The sequence below is a fragment of the Colletotrichum godetiae genome (genome assembly GCF_030913485.1).
Source record: "Colletotrichum godetiae strain CBS 193.32 chromosome Unknown BDP55scaffold_12, whole genome shotgun sequence".
Classification (NCBI taxonomy): domain Eukaryota; kingdom Fungi; phylum Ascomycota; class Sordariomycetes; order Glomerellales; family Glomerellaceae; genus Colletotrichum; species Colletotrichum godetiae.
The window spans coordinates 482,198-501,252 of NW_026851260.1; the positions used below are offsets into that span (position 1 = coordinate 482,198).

Here is a 19,055-nt window from a genome sequence, read left to right on the forward strand (position 1 = left end):
AGGGTATGGCGAAAAGGAGCTTCCTTTTGGAGCAAGACTCGAGTGTTACAGAGCTTAGCTTCCGCATCTGCAACGCGTGTGACTTCATTTCACCTCCTGGCCAGTCAGCAACTCGTAATCCAATCACCGTCGATGCCGTTGAACCTCCCCAACATCCCTAGACATTGCCTTAGTTTGGCCATGGACGGTGAAGCGGTTTGCTTGCTCTAGAGATTGAGAACTGTCTGTGTGCTCTGGGTTGTCCCCGGCGAAGAAACCCGAGCTATCATCAAAGTCTGTGTGTTGTCGAAATCTTGACAGCTATCACGCCCACGCCCACGCTCAACGGTCGTCTCCGAGCAAAGACATGTGTACTGCGTGTCTGCGCATGGGGGCGCAAAGCCCTGTTGGTAATATCATTGCTGACAAGATTATCAAGCACTAGTTTCATCAAGGTACGGATTCACACGCCCACGCCCTGCAGGAGGCATAGAGGGTGTGAGGGACTAGGCCAAGCACTTGGTAGGCGGAGCTCATCATGATTTCCTGGTGCGGATCAAGACCTTTGGTCGAATGACGTGACGAGTTGGCCGGAGGTGGTTCCTGGGGGTAGTATTGGAACCCCTTTAATCCGGGGAGATAGATATCCTGGTCACTGATTGTATGACGAGAAGAATTGATCAATTTGATCTGGGCTGGAACCGCGGGCCAAACCCTGGCGGTAGGCTGTGTGAGCGCCGTCTCTTGGTGAGAAGACAGACGTGGACAGTGGGCCGCCGTGGGGGATAAGGTAGCTCGATTTGAGCACGGTCTCTGAGCTGATGCTTCTCGAACTCCATTTCTATGCCTTAGCAGTCCAGCTAACAGTGAACCTACCAGATAAAAGACAAGACTAGTTGGTCGTGTTGCAAAGTGCTTGCCGTATAGAGAATGCAAAGCCGATCGAGGTACCGGTTCTGGAAGGCGAAGAAGGTGTGCGAACAGACAGTAGTCCACGTAGTTTCGGTCGACGGAAGTTAATAAACGAACGGCCGGGAGGCTTGGTGCAGCCGATGATACGCCATTCTATGTGGGACAGGTTGTAAGGCGACCTGACAGCCCCTGCAGGCCGAGATGAAGCAATGGTGATATGGAAAGATGGAAGTATGTAGGTACTCCGTACCAAGTTTCCGACACGGGGTGTGGGCTTCGGCGCATTTCTGTATCAAGAAAAGCTACACCCAGTGCAGTATCAGGCAGAGGATCCGTACCCGTAGCCGTTCTGCGTGTACGACTGTACATTTGACCTGGCTGCCAAGCGAGGATGATGGGATTGATATGAAGTCAGTTTGTTGTTGGTTCCATGATAGCTTCGACAACAAACAGAGGCAAATTGGCAAGGACAATACTGTGCCATTCAATGGAATTGGACGGACGGCTAGAGGTTCGAGGGGCTATGGAATTAGTGACAGGGACATGATGAAGGCCACATAGGCATCCCATAGGCTGGCGTCGGTGATAGGAGGTGAGGTATTGAAGTTGCGTGGAGTCGTAGATGACTGACCACTGACAAGTAACCAGGAGAGGTGGACAAGGAGGATGGACTGGATGATGGGATTGAGATTGACGGCAGGGGTTCAGAAAAAGCAAAGAAGGTTAGAAATGCAGACCTCGCCCCCACCTGGCATCGCTACTGCCATTCGTAGCACAGCACTGCACAGTAGCAATGCTTGGCAAGTTGGCCCTGGCCGGGGCTGCCATTTTCTCTGACCGGGGCTCTATCGACCAATCATAGGCGAATAGCTTATCATGACAAAATGTGGTTACTCGGCCTCTTCGGCCGGTCCCCTTGCCTTTGATCTGTCGGGCCCTTGCCATCTGCTGCCTCCCTCGGGCAGCTCCTGGCCTGTCGGTCTCCCATCAGGATGGTAGCGGCGGGACTGCCTGTCATCCCTGTTCGCTTTCCCAATTTGGCGTTAGGTGTTTGATATCACCATCAGAGGTAGATGGGAAGGAGCACGCTGCACCTCTTGCTCCCGTTGATGTCGATGTTGAGAACTAGGGGCAGGCACGCAGGCACTTCACTCACACACACTGCAGGCACGCCACACGGCAGGTACGTTGGCCGCAATTTACACTTTCACTTTGCAGCCCAAACTTGTCCGAATATCACCTACCATCACCGAGGTGGGAAAACAAGGCCAAGACTTGTCATTTCTCCACGATCTATCTTTCTAACACTACTGTGCAGACGTAATGTAAGGTATTCATAATCATGACCTGATGAAATGGCTAAAAGATCTAACTCGGTCAAAAGTCAACCTCTCAGTCTCCGTCTATTCACGACTCCAGCGTCGCATGAGGGACAGACTTTGAGTTCCCGCCTTGCCGCAGGAAATCATCAGCTCAAATCCCCTCCGTTTCAGTGAGACATGAGATGACGGCTACTATACCCTTCTTCGTCTCAAACAACGGGCAACGGGCAACACACGACACGCTACGGCCACGGTTGGTCCATGGACACCTACACTTACTAAGCACCGCCTAAAGCCTATTCTCTCTTCTTGCGAGAAAACGTTAAGCTCTCGCGGGCGTTTGGCCAAGACTTTCAACTGAGACCCGGTCGCCAGCATCCCTTCCCTTAAGTTTTCTTCCGAAAAGAAAGAGACCAACCAAGAAAAAACATCCGAATTTATCCCTTTTTCCACGGCCTTTTCATTTTGTGTGGCCATAGCGGCCGCTGCACCAAGACCTTTACGCCCATTTCTCGCTCTGTGCGACAGTACGCCGCCGCAAGTCATCATCGTAGTTGCCCGCAAACGGAGTGTTCATCCGCTGCTCGCGGGCCGTAGACGGCTGTTCCTGGCCGCGTCTTACATGCCTTGCGGCCGCTACAACGCGTTGCTCTGCCCTTTCGATCCTCCTGCTTAGTATGAGCATCAGCGGTGTCACGCACGTTCACGCACGTCGCCCTGCTGGGTTTGCTACGCCGCCTCCTGCCCTTGGGGACCTGCCGGTTGGCCGATTCAACATGACGGGCCATGGATGCTGATGGTCTCTCTGAATGATCATCCGCCGAGCCCGTGATGTGCGAAACAATGAGCTGCCGGCAACTGCAAGCACAGCGTCGGAACCTGCCCCGACCGCGTTTGATGAGGCGTCCAGTAGCTGGACGTCAGTGCTGTATAGGCCAGGGGCTCCTTCTACGGCATGTTCGGTCATTCAAAGGTTCGAAGAGAAACAGCAATCTGCAAAGTTCAGACCAGAACGTCTCGTGTGTTCGGAAGAAACACTGGTACAGCGAGCGAGGGGTCTTGTTATGGCTGTGTCGGTACGACTACAGGATGATTAGGATGCCAAGTGGTATCCATCCGTACCGTACACGGTCGAGCCGGCATTGGCCCAAACAATTTGCGCAGACGACAGAAGACCTTCTGAAAGGAGAGAAAAACTACGGATGCACGGTACACGTTGCAGCGATGGGCGGCTGCGTTAATAGAGCGCAGTAATAATCGTGGCTGTTATCTGAAGGTACGCTACGACTAGACCCTTGCTTTGATAACAACGGCCTGTGGTTCTGCGGATTCTCTTCCCCCATCCATCCCCCACCAATAACCAAACTACGGCGATTTCGACCCTGGCTGGGCTGGACAGGGGCATGGGGAAGGGCGTGGTCAGATTAATGAATTGGAAGCACATGCATTTCTCGATCGCGACTTTCATCCAAGCGTACGGGAAGAGATGACTTTGAGACCGACTATTTGACGAACCTTGAAGCACTAATCAATATCACAGACACAGAACGCAGGAAAAGCCTCGTCGTCGTCTGATGACAAGTCTGACAAGTCAGCAATGATCCGGTCTGGAAGTGAAGACGGACGGACGTATGGAGTAGACGACGCCAGGCCGAAAACGGGTGGCCGGTCCCCCGTGGTATCGAAGCCGTTGTGTCTTGAAGTCGTCGGGTCTTATCGAATCCAAGCCTTCTGGTCTCTGGATGCTACCTTGGCTTGACCCCAATTGCTTACCAAGGCGTTTCTTATTACCCATTTCTCTTGTTCCTGCTCAGTGCTCACCATGTTATTGCTTTTCCCAGCCTGCAATTCTGCGTTGGACATGCACGATTGCTACGACCCCGTTGCTTCAGGTTGCTCGTCGACTACCTTACTTGGCTTGCTTCACAGGGAATCGGGAGAAACGATTCGAAATATCCGTACAGGAAGCATCCGTATCTGTACATGCCCACAGCAACAGAAGAGGAAAAGAACCAACCTACGGATACAAACTTGCAGAATACGGATACTATCCATGGACCTGCGTCGCAACCGACAAAGCCTCCACGAGTCCACCCCCGTGCCTCGCCCCCTAGTGCACACCCCAAGTTGTACCGATTGGCCTTATTCGCGGCTTGCCCTGGTTGGAACCCTGCTTCATTCTCGCAGGGCTTCCCACGACCTCCCACACACACCACTCTCACCTCACCCCCGAGAAAAACTCTGGCCACCCCCCCTAGTCCATTGCCGGCGGTCTTGGCCCAGGGCGGACAGGGCCTGTCTGCGTGGGATAGCCCAGAAGTCCCAAGCCGCAGCCTGTGGCCTCTCTCCCAGTCTCGCACTCGTTGAGTCTCTGGACCATGGGCTTTTTTGGCCGCGTCGGGCGAGTCCTGCCGTACCCGTTTAGCTTGCCCGCCACAAGCAGGGCTAGTCGCCATGCCGCCCGCAACGCAACTCTGCGCAGACTGTCGGGGCGCCGGGGCATCCACATTCATAAGCTTCGCGCATCCCACGCCCGTTTTGACTGCTTCGTTTCGTCGTCTCACTCACTGCTGTCCTTTCCGATCACCCCGCGACGGCCCTTTGCGCTCATTTTCGAGGCTTCGCTCATACGAGAGCCAGCCGGATAGGCTTCTTAATACGTCAACCGCCGACCGTCGACTGCAACTGGCAAATTTCTGGTGAAGTGTTGCTCTCGATACACGTCTACGACTACGATTACGCCCAGGCCCAGGCCCCCCCCCCAATTGCCGACTCGGCGATAAGATAGCGACAACAATTCCGTCACGATGGCATCCTCTCTCGATCTCGACAACCTCGACTATGTGCATCTCATACCCTACAATGGTTCTGGTCCCACAGGAGGAGATTCTCTCACGGAGGATCTGAACATTTGGTATGAGGTATGTCATGTCTGAACACGCTCTCCGCGGACATCTAGTTCCGGTAGTACGGATGCTAACAAAGAGACACAGACTGGTGACATAGGATGGATGATTACAGCCACTGCGTTGGTGTTGCTTATGATTCCTGGCGTCGGGTACGGACACTTCGAAGCTATTCTCTTTTAAGAACCCGACAACTGACATTTTTCAATGTAGTTTCTTCTATTCTGGACTGGCAAGAAGAAAGTCAGCACTTTCTCTCATCTGGCTTTCCGTCATGGCGACGGCTGTCACCAGTTTCCAGTGGTTCTTCTGGGGCTACTCACTAACATTCTCGCACTCTGCTGGTGCTTTTATTGGAGACCTGTCAAATTTCGGATTCAAGGACGTCCTCGGTCGTCCCTCTGTTGGCTCGAGCCGCCTTCCTGATCTTCTCTTCGCCATCTATCAGGGCATGTTCTCATGCATCACCGTTGCCCTTGCGACTGGAGCTGTCGCTGAGCGTGGCCGCATGCTCCCTTGCGTCATCTTCATGTTTATCTGGGCGACCGTCATCTATGACCCGATTGCCTGCTGGACGTGGAACCCTAGTGGATGGTCCAACAAGATGGGCGGTCTCGACTTTGCTGGAGGTACACCCGTGCATATCGCGTCTGGCACAGCCGCCCTCGCCTACTCGATGATGTTGGGCAAGCGTCGTGGTCACGGTACCCACGAGCTCAACTACCGACCTCACAACGTCACCCACATTGTCATCGGCACCGTCTTCCTTTGGGTCGGCTGGTTCGGTTTCAACGCTGGCTCGGCTCTCTCTGCCAACCTTCGCGCTGTTCTTGCCGCCGTTGTCACAAACCTGGCTGCCTGTGTCGGTGGAATCACTTGGTGCGTGTTGGATTACAGGCTGGAACGCAAGTGGTCTACCGTGGGCTTCTGCTCTGGTGTTGTTGCTGGCCTGGTCTCCATCACCCCGGGATCCGGTAAGTTCATTATGCACCAAAAGACACGCGAGGCTCAATTGGCTAACTTATATAGGATACGTCCCTGTCTGGGCTGCCGTTCCCTTCGGTATTCTCGGTGCAGCCTTCGCCAATTACGCCACTAAGCTCAAGTTCATCCTCAGAATCGACGACGCTCTTGACATCTTTGCCGTCCACGGCATTGGCGGTCTCGTGGGCAACATCTGTACCGCCTTCTTTGCCGCCAATTACATTGCTCACCTCGACGGCGTCTCCGAGATTGACGGAGGCTGGATTAACCACAACTGGATCCAGCTCGGATACCAATTGGCCGATTCCTTCAGCGGTGGCGCTTACTCCTTTGTTGGCACCTGCACCATCCTCTTCATTATGAACATGATTCCCGGTCTTCGTCTCCGTGCCACTGAAGAGGCAGAGATTCTGGGTATCGACGATGCCGAAATCGGCGAGTTCGCCTACGATTACGTCGAGCTCACTAGAGAGGTGCTCAACGACATGGACAACGAGGCTGCCAGCCGCTACTCCAACGATATGGCTTCTTTCCAGCCGATGGAGAAGAACAACAGCATTCCCTTGATGGACGCCCGCAACTTTGCCGGGTCATCACAACAATATCCCTCACAATTCGGACACGCTCAATAAAGCGCGATGAGTACGAGTTTCACACAACACTTACGACCCATCGTCCTTCCTCGGCAGTCTACCCTGCACAAGCTCTTAGTTCGACACGGCCCCGCTGTATATAACGACACCCTAATCAGCTCAAGGCACTGTCGCTGGTCCAACTAAGCAAAGCCTTAGCTTGCAATTATCGAGCCAGGCGAGCCGCAGAGCCGAGTGACAGCTGTACGATACGGCGGCAGAGCGAAACGCCAATGTCTCGGAGAATGAGGACACGAGGAAAATGTTATTGTATATACTGGTTGGATTTAAAGCTACGGTGATACCATGGGAAGCGAAGAATGAGACGGTCTACCCTCGACCGTCTGTACTTGTAATTACGTATAAAAAGCCAGACAGACCCGTTACGATTTGGGTTGTTTCTTTTCGTCCTATAGACCAGGATTTCAAACAAATACTTTTTTTTTGGTTCAATCTGGACAGCCGAAACAATGGCTCGGTGCTAAGAATGCTACTGTGATCTTTTGTATGCATCAAATGATGCCAAATCGGGCGGGCAGACTAAGTCTCTTTGTTGCAGTATACTAATTCCACGTGGTCTGACGAAGGGGGGTGTTAACTCTTGTGAAATCGAGGTAGGAAGGAAACTTGATTCACCACAGCAACACTGGGAGGAAGGATTGCTGATGACCTGAAGCTCCCACCAGATCCTGCAGGTCCCCGTGCTGCTGACCGTGGCCAAGCCGCTTTTGCTGCAGAATCCCCTTGTTGGGTGCTTGGGTCGATCGATTACAACCTGGCGGGCGTCAAACCCGCTTGGATGGCCTGTGGCTCCCGCGTCGTGTCCCTCACATGGGGAAACTGTCAGTGCTCACTGCTGAGGGCGGCCTTAATTGGATGACTTGCAGGTGGTCACAGCACTAATGCGGCACCCTTCCCCATGCAGGGCACCCAGATTTGGCCATTTCCAACCTTACCTCCAGGTATTCATGGGTCCTTGAATGACATCCCATCCCTTCCATTAACACAACGTCGTCAGATGACAACTCACCTTTAAGCTACCCATTCCGTATTGGTGTGTGTGTGTGTGTGCCGCTCCAGGTCGCAACTTCACGCAGGCATCACTCAACCTTCCATCCATCTCCGCTGCCATTGTTCCACGAGTCCTAGGCAACAGCGACGTGCCGCCACCGACATGACTTTGGTTCACAAAAAGCTCAAAGTATCCCGTGCGCCCCTTTGACAACATTTACCACAATGGCCGATACAAACACTTCCTTCAGAGACAAAGCGCGCTTCTTCCGCCAGCTTGAATCTATTGGCAGACAAGGCGAAGACGAAGAGGATGACGACGACGATTTTCAAGAGGCCGAGAAACGCAATAGACAACAGCTAAAAGCGTTTCAAGCTGCGGCGCAACTTCGCCAGCCACTTAGGGAAAGACCACAACCGGAACTGCAGCCGCACCTTCCTCCTCACCAGCAATTACAACAACAGCCACAACGGCGCGTAAGCCCACGGCGGACCTCCTCGGCTCCGGTATCAGCGCCTCTTACGGAACTGAAACGGAAGGAAATCATCGAGCGGACTCCTCTCGCCGAGATCAAGGGTTCCGGAAGAAAGGAAGCTCCCACCGGAGACCTCAGCTTTGTCGAAGACACGCCTATTCCAGAAACCTTGACTCGGCCACCACTTCAGCCATTGGCGAGTCTTACCAGAAGCGCTACCACACCGCTCTCTCTCACGAGACACGTTTTACCGCATCGTGTAGACAACTCGCCTTCCATCGCCGCGATGAAGAAAAGAAAGAGAGAGCCGCCCATCAAGCTCCTACCCGAGGCGCAGCAGATCTTTCGTGGGTTACGATTCTTCTTCATTCCAAACGATGATATCGCGCCGGCCAGGAAGATTCGAATCCGGAAAGTGCAAGAATTTGGTGCTCAGTGGGTCCGATCTCTTGAGAATGCGACACATGCCATTGTCGACCGGCGCCTTGACTGGAAGAGCATCGAGAAGGTACTTAGTTCGGCAAGCGAGGGGTCATCGTACATGGTCTTGAACGAGGATTTCCCGATGGACTGTGTCAGGTTCAAGACACTACTGAACGCAAAACAGAAGCAATACCAGGTACCCGGCTGCCCTGAACCACCCTCGCCAATCTCGGCGGAACCCCAAACTACCTCTCAGGTTGTTCAGCCTTCAAAGGCAAACATGTTGCAGGAGTTACCGTTGAAGACGCCACAGAAAAGTCCCAAAAAGTGGGATTACATTCTCCCGCCATCGACTCCGTGTGGAAGTCAGGAGTCGTCTGGGAGGGCAACAGGAAACGCGGTCGAAGCTGCAGAACCTTTGGTGTTGAAAGATATTACAGAGGCTGTGCAATCAACAGCTACACGTGAGACTGCATTCCAACAAAATGCCGGATCTTACGAAGATGTCCCAGCCACCTCAGAAAGGCCAACTTCTTCATCACAAGATGAGCTTGGGCACGTCATTTCTCAGTTGCAGCAGTTTAGAGATCTGCCACTGGAGCATGATGACGACGATGAGGACGCCCCGGCGACGTCGACACAATTTCATGACCAAGGATCAGGTAGTGAAGGCTCGGATGATGAACTTCGAAGAAAGAAGAGAGCTGTCGGCAAGACTAAAGGACGAAAGGAAATGACTTGGGAAGACAAGTTCACGTGTCATAAAGGAGGCACTCTGGGCAGCGACCAACACAACCCCAACTCCCGCACGATTGAGATCTTGCAGCAGATGTGCAGCTACTACGAGCGTATCAATGATACATGGCGGCCCATCGCATACAGAAAAGCCATAACACAGCTCAAACGGCAGCCCGCCAAGGTTTCGACAGCTGAGGAAGCGATCCGACTACCTGGTGTTGGCCAAAGGTTGGCAGACAAGATTGAGGAGATTGTTACTACCAATCGCCTCAAAAGACTGGAAAATGCAGAGTTGGATCCGATGGATGAGGTTCTGCAGACATTCCTGAAGATTTATGGTGTTGGGAGCGTACAAGCCAGCCATTTCATTGCTCAGGGGTTCCGAACGCTCGATGATCTCAAACAGAGAGCAAAACTGACTACCAACCAACGAATTGGTATCGATCATTACGACGACCTCAACACGCGCATTCCCAGAGCCGAGATGAAGTGGCTAAGTGCGGTAGTCAGGTCAGAGGCGGCGAAGCTGGATCCTGATGTTCAAATCATCGTTGGGGGCAGCTATCGTCGCGGAGCCGAGAGCAGTGGCGATATCGACTTTATCGTTACGAAGAAAGGGACTCGGGCAACATCGGAACTGATTCCTTTTCTGCACAAGCTGATTGGGTCTCTCGAAGCGCAAAATTTCCTCGTTGCAAGACTCGCAGGATCCAGAGACGATGACGGAAGCAAATGGCACGGCTGTTGCGTACTGCCAAAGATCGAAGGCTTCAACGACGGAGAGTATCGGAAAGTCTGGAGACGTGTGGATTTCCTAGTGGTCCCAGAAGCCGAAATTGGTGCGGCCCTGATCTACTTTACGGGCAACGATATTTTCAACCGCAGCATTCGACTACTGGCATCGAAGAAGGGAATGCGACTCAACCAGAGAGGTCTTTACAAGAACGTCATGAGAGGTCCCGGGCGGGCGAAGCTGACCGAAGGTGAGCTCGTCGAGGGCCAGGACGAGAAGAAGATATTTGATATTCTCGGGGTTAAATGGAGAGAGCCTCGCGAGAGGTGGTGTTGAGGACCGAGGCACTTTCCCATACCATCAACAACAGTACTTGGCATAGCGCGGCGTTGGATGGAAATTGTTGGTCTAGTGTTTTTGACCCTTTCAGTCTTGAAGAATCTACATGATAGTCCAGTTAAAGTTACACTTGTAGCGTATTGCGTTTGTCATTGTGAAGTGAAGGTCTGAACTGGTATACTTGAAGTATGATAATGATGCCCCTCGTTGCATGGATACTCTGTACGTACGGATACACCTCAAGTAATCAATCACTGAAAAGATACCTGGGACCCGCCTTAAAACCCCCCGCCATCAACTGTGTACGGAGCATGTGGTGCGCTGGCGAGGAACGGGCCGGCAGTAAGGGTCGGCCAGTGTCAACAGTTTGAGAGCTAAGGTGGGGGGGAAAAACTAAGGAAGGAAAAAAGGAAAGAAAAAAAAAAAACTTCGGCTGGGTGCCACTGCCAGGTGGTCTGGCCGAAAGTGGGATATGGAGACTGAGCCCGATGCAGGGTGCAGGCGGTGACGGGCATTGTGAGGCGCAATCAGGATTGATTTTTTTTTTTTTTTGCCGGTTGCTCCTCCCCCTCCAGTCTCTGTCAGGTCCATTCTGCCACTCTGCCCGATCGTGTTGAAAGTCCTCCCCCGGTCCAGTGCCCAGCCTGCCCCGCCGACCCTTTCCTTCTTCTTCACCGCGCGACTAATACCTACCTCTCCCGTGTTTTCTTTCCCACCCCGAAATTCTCTTCCTTCCTCATCCTTTTCTGTGTCTTTGGCGATTCTTCCTACACATTACTCCCCAAGCCAATCCGTTTTTCTTCTCGTCCCTTCTTCTTATTCAACCCAGATAGCTTCGACGGTAAAAGTCGTCGCGAAAAAGGAAGAATTTACATACACACCAACAATCAAAATGGGAGGCGACAACATGGAGGTCGACGCTGCCGAGCAGAAGCTCAAGGGTATGGAGCACTCTGAGCAGCACTACTTCAAGAGGTATGTCGCAAAGCTGAAGACGACAGCTGCAGAGTTATCCAACGCAAATCCGAGAACCATTGCTAACTTTTTGCGCTCCTGCACAGCTACGACCACCACGGCATCCACGAGGAGATGTTGAAGGACGAGGTCCGCACCCGCTCCTACATGAACGCCATTGTTCAGAACAAGCACCTCTTCAAGGACAAGGTCGTCCTCGATGTCGGCTGCGGCACCGCCATTCTGTCTATGTACGTACTCGGCTGTCTCAAACATACTGCCAACCCTGTGCCGCGGATGGAGCTTTGATTGCTAACGACGTATTGTTTTGTATAGGTTCGCCGCTAAGGCTGGCGCAAAGCACGTTATCGGTGTCGACATGTCTACCATTATCTTCAAGGCCCGCGAGATCGTTGCCGTCAACGGATTGTCCGACAAGATCACCCTCATCCAGGGCAAGATGGAGGAGGTTGAGCTGCCCTTCCCCAAGGTCGACATCATCATCTCCGAGTGGATGGGCTACTTCCTTCTCTACGAGTCCATGCTGGACACCGTCCTCTACGCCCGTGACCGCTACCTGAACCCCGACGGTCTCATCTTCCCCGACAAGGCTACCATCTTCGTTGCTGGTATCGAGGATGGCGACTACAAGGACGAGAAGATCGGATGTAAGTTACAATTTCACCAACAATCGCTGTCTCAGCGAAACTCTGCTGGATGATGCAAACAGAGAGGCTGACCACAAACACAGTCTGGGACAACGTCTACGGCTTTGACTACAGCCCCCTCAAGTCTACTGCTCTCGCCGAGCCCCTTGTTGACACAGTCGAGATGAAGGCGGTGGTTACTGACCCCACGCCTGTCCTGACCCTGGACCTCTACAAGTGCCAGGTTGCCGACCTTGCTTTCACCACCCCCTTCAAGCTCTCCGCCCGCCGCGATGACTTCATCCACGCCCTTGTTGCCTGGTTCGACATTGATTTCACCGCTGCCCACAAGCCCATCCGCTTCTCCACCGGCCCCCACACCAAGTACACCCACTGGAAGCAGACTGTTTTCTACCTCAAGGACATGATCACCATGCAGACCGGCGAGGAGGTCGAGGGTACCCTGAATGTCAAGCCCAACGACAGAAACCGCCGTGACCTGGACATCAAGATTGACTACAAGTTCTTGACCGAGGACCCCACTCGTGCCGCTGAGGGCCACTGCGAGTACAAGATGTGCTAAGCGCCTATGGCTTAAGCACTGAATTCTTCTTGCTACCACCTTTTCGGATAGCTTGCCCCTGGAATAAGGGGCCCATCATCAAGCCTCGCAGCGTTTAGTTTAAACCCCGGCACGTCCAAGAAAGTGGATTATCCTAACAGCGAGGAATCACTGAGAAAGCCGGCTTCTGGCCCAGGGTGATAAACCTGCACTGCTTTTTGCGCCCACCGGTCTTTTTTTTGGAGAGGAGATGGTCCTAGCCTGGCTGCGTAACCTGCGCCGGCAAAGGAGGCACGGCGCGGCCTTCTTTCACGACACATCACACACCCTCTTGGGTTTTTTTTTGCCTATTCTGGTTCTTAATGACAAAAAGGTCACCGCCGATAAAGTGCGGATATGAGGACAGACAGAGAGAGGAGGAAAAGAGATGACATAGAATCCAAAGGCATTTGCAGTCACAATGCCTGCAACAATAGATCATGACTAATGAATCAGACATGAACCTCCCAAGTCTTTTTACTTGACCCTTTGTGTGATTTGTCTTTTCTGTGCAAATTTTTGGTGGCAAGAGCTGTCTTTTCGTTCAAATGACTAACGCAGATTTGTGAAAGGTCTGAAAAGCTTCAGTATAAATATAATTTATATCTGTTAGTATACACGTCAGCAGGGCAGCCTGAGAGCCGGTATGAAGCTCAATAATCTGGTATTGAACTGTGCATGTATACGTAAGGAAGAAGTTGATGGGCATAGCCCACGGTTCCTCCGTTGGGTATAAGTAGGTGGAAGGGCCGTTTGCAACGGCCCAGACCATCTTTCAAATCCCCTTTTCTGCCGTCAATATTCCAACAGTATCTCAATATGGCGGTAGTACCTTAACTTTATGAACAGCTGAAAAAGTCAAATGTAGTTGATTGGTTTTGCTATTCCGTCTTTGCCCAGGACCTATCTACTCGATCCTCTTGAGCTATATTGCCTACCTCCTATCTTCCGTCTCCCTTTTTCTCTTCGACATACTAGAATAGAAATCTTTGCCTCATTATCATACTCGTAGAATCTAGCTCTATCTATGAAGCAACGCTATGCTACTCCTCTTGAAGAAATAATTAAAAACATGGCGAGGAAGATTACTAAATCACCCCCCAGATACTATAGGTATACTTACTGCTATACTCTTTACTCTCCTCTCTCTTTCTCTCTCTCTCTCTCTCTCTCTCTCTCTCTCTCTCTCTTCGTTGCTTCTGTCGCTATGCTCGTGGAAAGAATCCGTGCTGCCAGATGCTGAGTGAAGTTTTATATGTGAAAAAAAAAAAACGATCCCCCCCCCCCCCCTTTTTTTTTTATGACCAACCCCCCACCCCCTTACCACCTTAGAAACGCCCCCAATGCTTATCTCGCGATGTAAAAAATGTAAAAAAGCCCACCCCTTTTCTTCCTCTCATTCTCCGTTCTCTGTCTACTCGTCTTCGTCCTCTTGTTCTTCTGTCAGTCTATACCACAATACAGTCTCACATACCCCCGGGCCCATGCGTAACCCAATCCTCAATCGTATCCTTGCCGCGAAACACAACGCCCATCATGACGGTAAACTCATCCACCTCCCTCGGGTCCGCGAGCGCCAGCAGGCCCGAAAAGTCCATCCGCCCAACCCACCACGCCGTATCGCCTTCGCGGGACCGGTTCCACCGCTCCGCCGTCGTGGCGGCCCACAGCCGCGCCTGCGCCGTGAAGCTCATGTCCGCGAGGCCGATGGGGTGGGCAGGGTGGTGATGATGTGGAAGCTGATGGCCGCCGCCGCCACCTCCACCACCACCACTACCGCCGCCGCTGGCGTGGTGGTGTTGTTGTGATTGCTGCGTGTGCCCGGGTCCTCCTGCTGTTACCCCCGCGCCACCAAGTTTGCTGCCGTATCCTCCTCCTCCGCCGCCGGCACTACCACCGCCCTGTTTCGCTGTAGAGTATACCGCCCTAACGAGATGCGCCATGGCGAGAACCCGCCGAATCGACTCCGCCATCAACCACCGTCGCCAGGCAGCATTGAGCTCCTCCTTTGTGAGGCGGGCGCCGGGTGTATTCGAGCGCGAGTGATCCGGCGAGAGATCATGTTGCTGCGGGTACGACCCCGCCGACGAAGACGACTGCTGATGCGGCGGCGGGAGATGCGAGTCCGACATGGCGGTAGACGACGACGACGACGGCATAGCCTCGTCCGTCGAAAAGACACCAGTCCCGACGCGGGCTTGTAGTGCCGAAGTCCACGTCGCCAACAACGGCTCAACCGAGTCCGCGAGCACGCGCTGGCGGATATCTCCGTCGAACCACCGCATGATCTGGTACATGACCAGCGCCTGCAAGGAAGCAACCTGCTGCGGCAGCGTCCACGCCGCCTGTTCAGGGACGTAGAGCAGCGCCGTGGCTTTGGCTTCCACGACGCCGAGGACCAGCGCCGCGTTCTCGTCGTTTTTGGCCGCGTACGCAGCGCACGCGCAGAAGCAGTCCTGGAGCACGGGGGGGAGACCGTCGGCCCCGTTCGTGGTGGGCAGGTAGAGCGCCGGGTGGATAAAGGGGGCGACGCCGTTCTGGCTCACCCATCGCCGCGGATAGGCCCGGAACTGCTCGCTACAGTACATGACGGCGTCTCGCGAAAGACAGTCGCTGGTAGGAGCCATGATGGAAGGTGACGGTGTCGGCGCGGCCGCTGCCGAGGCGTTGCTGTAGTATAGGGCCCACGAGTTGTCCGCCTCGGGGACGACGGGAACGGGCATGATATTGTGAAGGGAGTCAGTCGGCGTGCCCGCGGAGCCGCTGAGGACGTCTGTGAAGAAGTTGAAGTCCGCCGCTGCGACGGCGGCCTCGAGGGACGGGTAGTTGCAGTCCTCGAACCCCTTTTGGGTGCACCGGCCGCACCGGGGGAGCCGTTGGTCGCAGCGGCGCTTTGCTTGCTGACACGCAGTACAGGCGCGGCGCCGGGTCGATATAAGGGGCGATGAGGCGCTTGACTGACCCGACATGGTGGTCCAGTCGGCAGCCCACAGAATGAACTTGGTGGTGTGGTAAGGCTTTTTGGTGTGAAGTTTAAGGGTAAGTTGGGGGGCCCCCGGGTGATGCCGAGTAATACGTGGCGGTATATTCGGCCGTGTAAGAGAGCAGTGAGATGTAACGTGCTTCGCGTCTGATTGTCTCGTTTATCGGTTCTCTGGTTTGCTGTGCAGTGTTGCTGGCGAGCAAGCCACGATCACGACGGTGGAGTGACAATGACTCTGGCGTAAACGTTGCTTAGCGTCCTCCCCCCTTTTGCCTGGCTTGGTTTGACCACTGACAGTTTGAGAAGCAGCAGCCGGTCTGTTTGCCCTACAGTTTTGCTGTTCCGGTGTGAACGGGAAAGTTGTCGCCGGTCCGGAGCGGTAGCGGGAACGGTTGCGGCTCTCCGCTTTTGGGATGAGTGGAACTCCGCAGCGGGCAACGGGCTTCCGCGTTGTTGGGTTTTCCAATGGGTAGGACAGTGGTGATCACCCGTCTGGTTTTTTCGGTTCGGGCGGTGCTCCGCTGTTGGTTGCTGGACATGATGAGGGAAATCCGGAGCCTCTTTTCTCGATGAGTTCTGGGCCGCCGCCGGCCACCCTCCTTATATGGGGGGGGGGAGGAGGCGGGATACGGCTTTCTTCCCACCTCGCGACGAGCTCACTTCTCCCACACGAGAGCCACAAGCCGGAGAGAATCCTTCCTCGATGGCCTCGATGGATCGAGAAGACACGATTATTGCCCGCCCGACTCAGCTAAGCATTTGTCTCTCAACGCTAGTATCCGGGGGGCTGGCCTTGCTCGTTAAGTCATCGAGCGGCGCCCGTGAGTAAGCGTGCGTAGAGATGGACGGGAAGATGGGCCTATCCCCCGACTTGTCAAGGAGAAAAGAAGGAGAAGAAGTTCAGTGGAAGAGACCGGTACAGAGGTTTGTGTGCGCGAGGAGTTGCCCTGATGCCTCGACCCAGGTAGTTCCCACCCCAGCACAGAAGGGGAGGGGTGGGAGCTATTTGGGTACCTCGTCAGGTGGTGTGTGTCAGCTAGTTACCGGGAACCAGCAAACGAGATCTGGGGCGATGGGGATATGCAGATGAATTTGAGTTATCCTGCATATTCCTTCGTGGTGGCCGGTATTGGGCTCAAAGAGTTCTGGTAACGGCCTCAACGGCCTAGATACAAGTCAGTGTTCCCGTACCGTGTGCAAACTGTTTTCCAAATGGGGTAAACATCTTACATGACAACTCCAGGTGAGACAAGATACCGTCTACTAAGTGTAGCGTACTTTTCGCTCTTCGGTTTTGCCTCTTCAACTGGCGCAAAGGCGCGCAGCTTATCTGCATAGGCAAATGCTTCGAAGCAAGTACAGCCCATCACCGCCTTGGTCCGGCGCCAGTACCAATACGGCGACCCTGGTCGGTGGACGACGAACGAGAACGCAGACCGCACATCCACCCTCGTCTGCAGACACGAGGTCTGGCGTCTCTCAAACCCCCTCCCCGGTATTGCCCACCAAGCCATTGCGTCACATAATCACCTTGTCACCTACGGTAATCTATGTGGTAAGCACCTCGGCGTCTTCTTACCATTTTGACACTCAGCCTTACGAAGCACGTCGTAGTAACTTGTTGCAATGCTCAAAGGCTCTTCCTGATCGCGCCGCCTCTTCCCACGAGATATTGCAGAGCAGAACGGTGCATGACTTGGGATACAAGAGCCAAGAAGAGCCTTCCATGAGTTAGTCTAGGCCTCCAGCTACAATTTGGTCGAATGATCTGCAATCGTTGTGACCCTGGTTGACTTGCAACCATGCGTTCCTCGCAACCTGCAAGCTGACGGTTCCTGTCAGAGCTGCCGATGAGCATACAGTAACGGATGAACGCCATCATCAACAGCTGAGACTGAGTCGTCTCATGGCAATGCCGGACACGGGCAAATGTGACGTGGTTGAGGCTATTTCGGCCAAAAGAGTCTCGTCTTTGGCCGCTAGCCACCGCCCAGGGTCTGCAACGACGCGAGCAGCCAACCTCGTATTCGACCTCAGAGCCCTAATAGCCCCGAACACCAAGCCCTGACAGCAGGCAACAGAATAAAAATCCGGAAACCTCATGTTTGGTTTCTTACTGCTGTGCGTTCAATTGCCGACTAATGCGTCTCCCGCCACTTGACTTCCTCTTTCATCGACAACTATCATCGCGGCCACATTTCGGCAACTAGCGTCAGCAGCATCGCCAAGTGAGACTGGTCAGTTCGTAAAGTAGCGGCATTAAACCACGCCATCGAGGGCCGTTTGTTGCTCCTCGCTAGAAAAGACTGTAGAGAGATAGAGACCCCGTGATCAAGTTGTTGCTGGCTCTCCCTGGTTAGGAGTTGTTCGATGTTGAGTTCCCGCAGTGCGGTAGTGACACTATCTTTAGAACAGAACAACGCTTGTCAGGTGGGGCCATGGACTCGAACCCCAACTCTGCAGCAAAGCTATGCCTTTCTCGCTCTACCCAAGTCGAATGTCGATGGCCTCGTCATGGTAATAATGGGAGGTGGCTCCAAGGCTTCTACTCGACTCAGTCGCTCTCTTTAGTCTCATGAGACGCCCGCCTCCTCGAGTATCTCACCGCCATAGGCTTGGCTGATGCTTCTCTTTGTTTCGAGGCTGCTCTCTATGCGACATCTTTTTCTTTGCGAAACGACGTCGCATTCAACTCTCTTGTCTTTCTCGGTGGAGCGCTGAACCCCGCAATGTGCAAGTCGCTCAGCGTAGACTTCTCTTCAAGCTTCGGTGACGGTACAAAGTCACTAAAATCATCAGATGAGGAGTGTTTCGGAGCCAAAATTCCGAGTTCTCTTACAAGGCAGAATTATCGAAGAGATTGCCAACCTAAAGGTACCCTTTTGGAGCCTAACCAACCTAATCGGTCCTGATGTCTGCACTTTGGTTTTGATTGGCGAGGCAGTCAAAACAGGAGGCTATCGTCAATTCGTTTCCGGGTTCCGAAGTGTCTCCCAACTTATCTTATTGTGGAAGTCAGGAAGCTTTTTTTTTTCCGGAGCTGCTTGCTCTGAAGGTTGCAGTGTGGCAGTCACAAAATCTGAGATAAGCAACAGTATCATGCACCAGGACTGTATGCCCAGGCGAGCTGGAGAACGTCGTTTCTCGAGATTTATGTGCTTCGACCACGGATTCCCGGAACGGATTGCACTTATTGTCCCGGGCCGAAAGATATTACAGTTGTTTTGAGCACCTAGTCTTGTTGGACCTAGTCGCGCGGGCTTCCATTGCCATCCTTTCCATGGAATCGGCTCGTGTGGATCAGATGTTGAAGATGCCACAATCTGAAGATCCGTTCTCCGTTGTGAGGGTGGTCTACTTCGTACTCCGTACAAACCGGAGCTGACAGCAATGGGTGTCGTGGCAGGTTAAGATT

General features: G+C 53.5%; 5 protein-coding genes across 5 annotated transcripts; 3 read left to right on the forward strand and 2 right to left on the reverse strand.

Annotated features, from left to right (window-relative positions):
- Positions 1-4,434: 4,434 nt before the first annotated feature.
- Positions 4,435-4,730, reverse strand: BDP55DRAFT_657352 (uncharacterized protein). Its single transcript, XM_060574405.1, has one exon. The coding sequence runs from the start codon at positions 4,720-4,722 to the stop codon at positions 4,468-4,470; it is 255 nt and encodes an 84-aa protein (XP_060431964.1). The 5' UTR covers positions 4,723-4,730; the 3' UTR covers positions 4,435-4,467.
- Positions 4,731-5,020: 290 nt separating this feature from the next.
- On the forward strand, positions 5,021-6,735 carry BDP55DRAFT_548278 (ammonium transporter; the record flags this gene model as incomplete). The annotated part of the gene is made up of 4 exons (XM_060568819.1): positions 5,021-5,134; positions 5,207-5,271; positions 5,333-6,093; positions 6,149-6,735. The coding sequence occupies 4 exons, from the start codon at positions 5,021-5,023 to the stop codon at positions 6,733-6,735; spliced, it is 1,527 nt and encodes a 508-aa protein (XP_060431965.1).
- Positions 6,736-7,746: 1,011 nt separating this feature from the next.
- Positions 7,747-10,607, forward strand: BDP55DRAFT_657355 (uncharacterized protein). The gene has a single exon (XM_060574406.1). The coding sequence runs from the start codon at positions 7,972-7,974 to the stop codon at positions 10,450-10,452; it is 2,481 nt and encodes an 826-aa protein (XP_060431966.1). The 5' UTR covers positions 7,747-7,971; the 3' UTR covers positions 10,453-10,607.
- A 428-nt stretch (positions 10,608-11,035) lies between these two features.
- Positions 11,036-13,126, forward strand: BDP55DRAFT_606650 (protein arginine N-methyltransferase). Its single transcript, XM_060571116.1, has 4 exons — positions 11,036-11,430; positions 11,517-11,660; positions 11,746-12,077; positions 12,161-13,126. The coding sequence occupies exons 1-4, from the start codon at positions 11,348-11,350 to the stop codon at positions 12,637-12,639; spliced, it is 1,038 nt and encodes a 345-aa protein (XP_060431967.1). The 5' UTR covers positions 11,036-11,347; the 3' UTR covers positions 12,640-13,126.
- An 854-nt stretch (positions 13,127-13,980) lies between these two features.
- Positions 13,981-15,796, reverse strand: BDP55DRAFT_63068 (uncharacterized protein). The gene has a single exon (XM_060572181.1). It carries the CDS (start codon positions 15,624-15,626, stop codon positions 14,124-14,126), a length of 1,503 nt encoding a protein of 500 aa, XP_060431968.1. The 5' UTR covers positions 15,627-15,796; the 3' UTR covers positions 13,981-14,123.
- Positions 15,797-19,055: the final 3,259 nt, after the last annotated feature.

What these genes read in the sequence shown, in the direction of transcription:
- BDP55DRAFT_657352 (XM_060574405.1), bottom strand. Translation starts at nt 4,722, where the DNA reads ATGTGGATGCCCCGGCGCCCCGACAGTCTGCGCAGAGTTGCGTTGCGG.
- BDP55DRAFT_657355 (XM_060574406.1), top strand. Translation starts at nt 7,972, where the DNA reads ATGGCCGATACAAACACTTCCTTCAGAGACAAAGCGCGCTTCTTCCGC.
- BDP55DRAFT_606650 (XM_060571116.1), top strand. Translation starts at nt 11,348, where the DNA reads ATGGGAGGCGACAACATGGAGGTCGACGCTGCCGAGCAGAAGCTCAAG. An exon ending in GGCACCGCCATTCTGTCTAT is followed by an intron (nt 11,661 to 11,745) that starts GTACGTACTCGG and finishes TGTTTTGTATAG; the next exon opens with GTTCGCCGCTAAGGCTGGCG. An exon ending in CAAGGACGAGAAGATCGGAT is followed by an intron (nt 12,078 to 12,160) that starts GTAAGTTACAAT and finishes CCACAAACACAG; the next exon opens with TCTGGGACAACGTCTACGGC.
- BDP55DRAFT_63068 (XM_060572181.1), bottom strand. Translation starts at nt 15,626, where the DNA reads ATGTCGGGTCAGTCAAGCGCCTCATCGCCCCTTATATCGACCCGGCGC.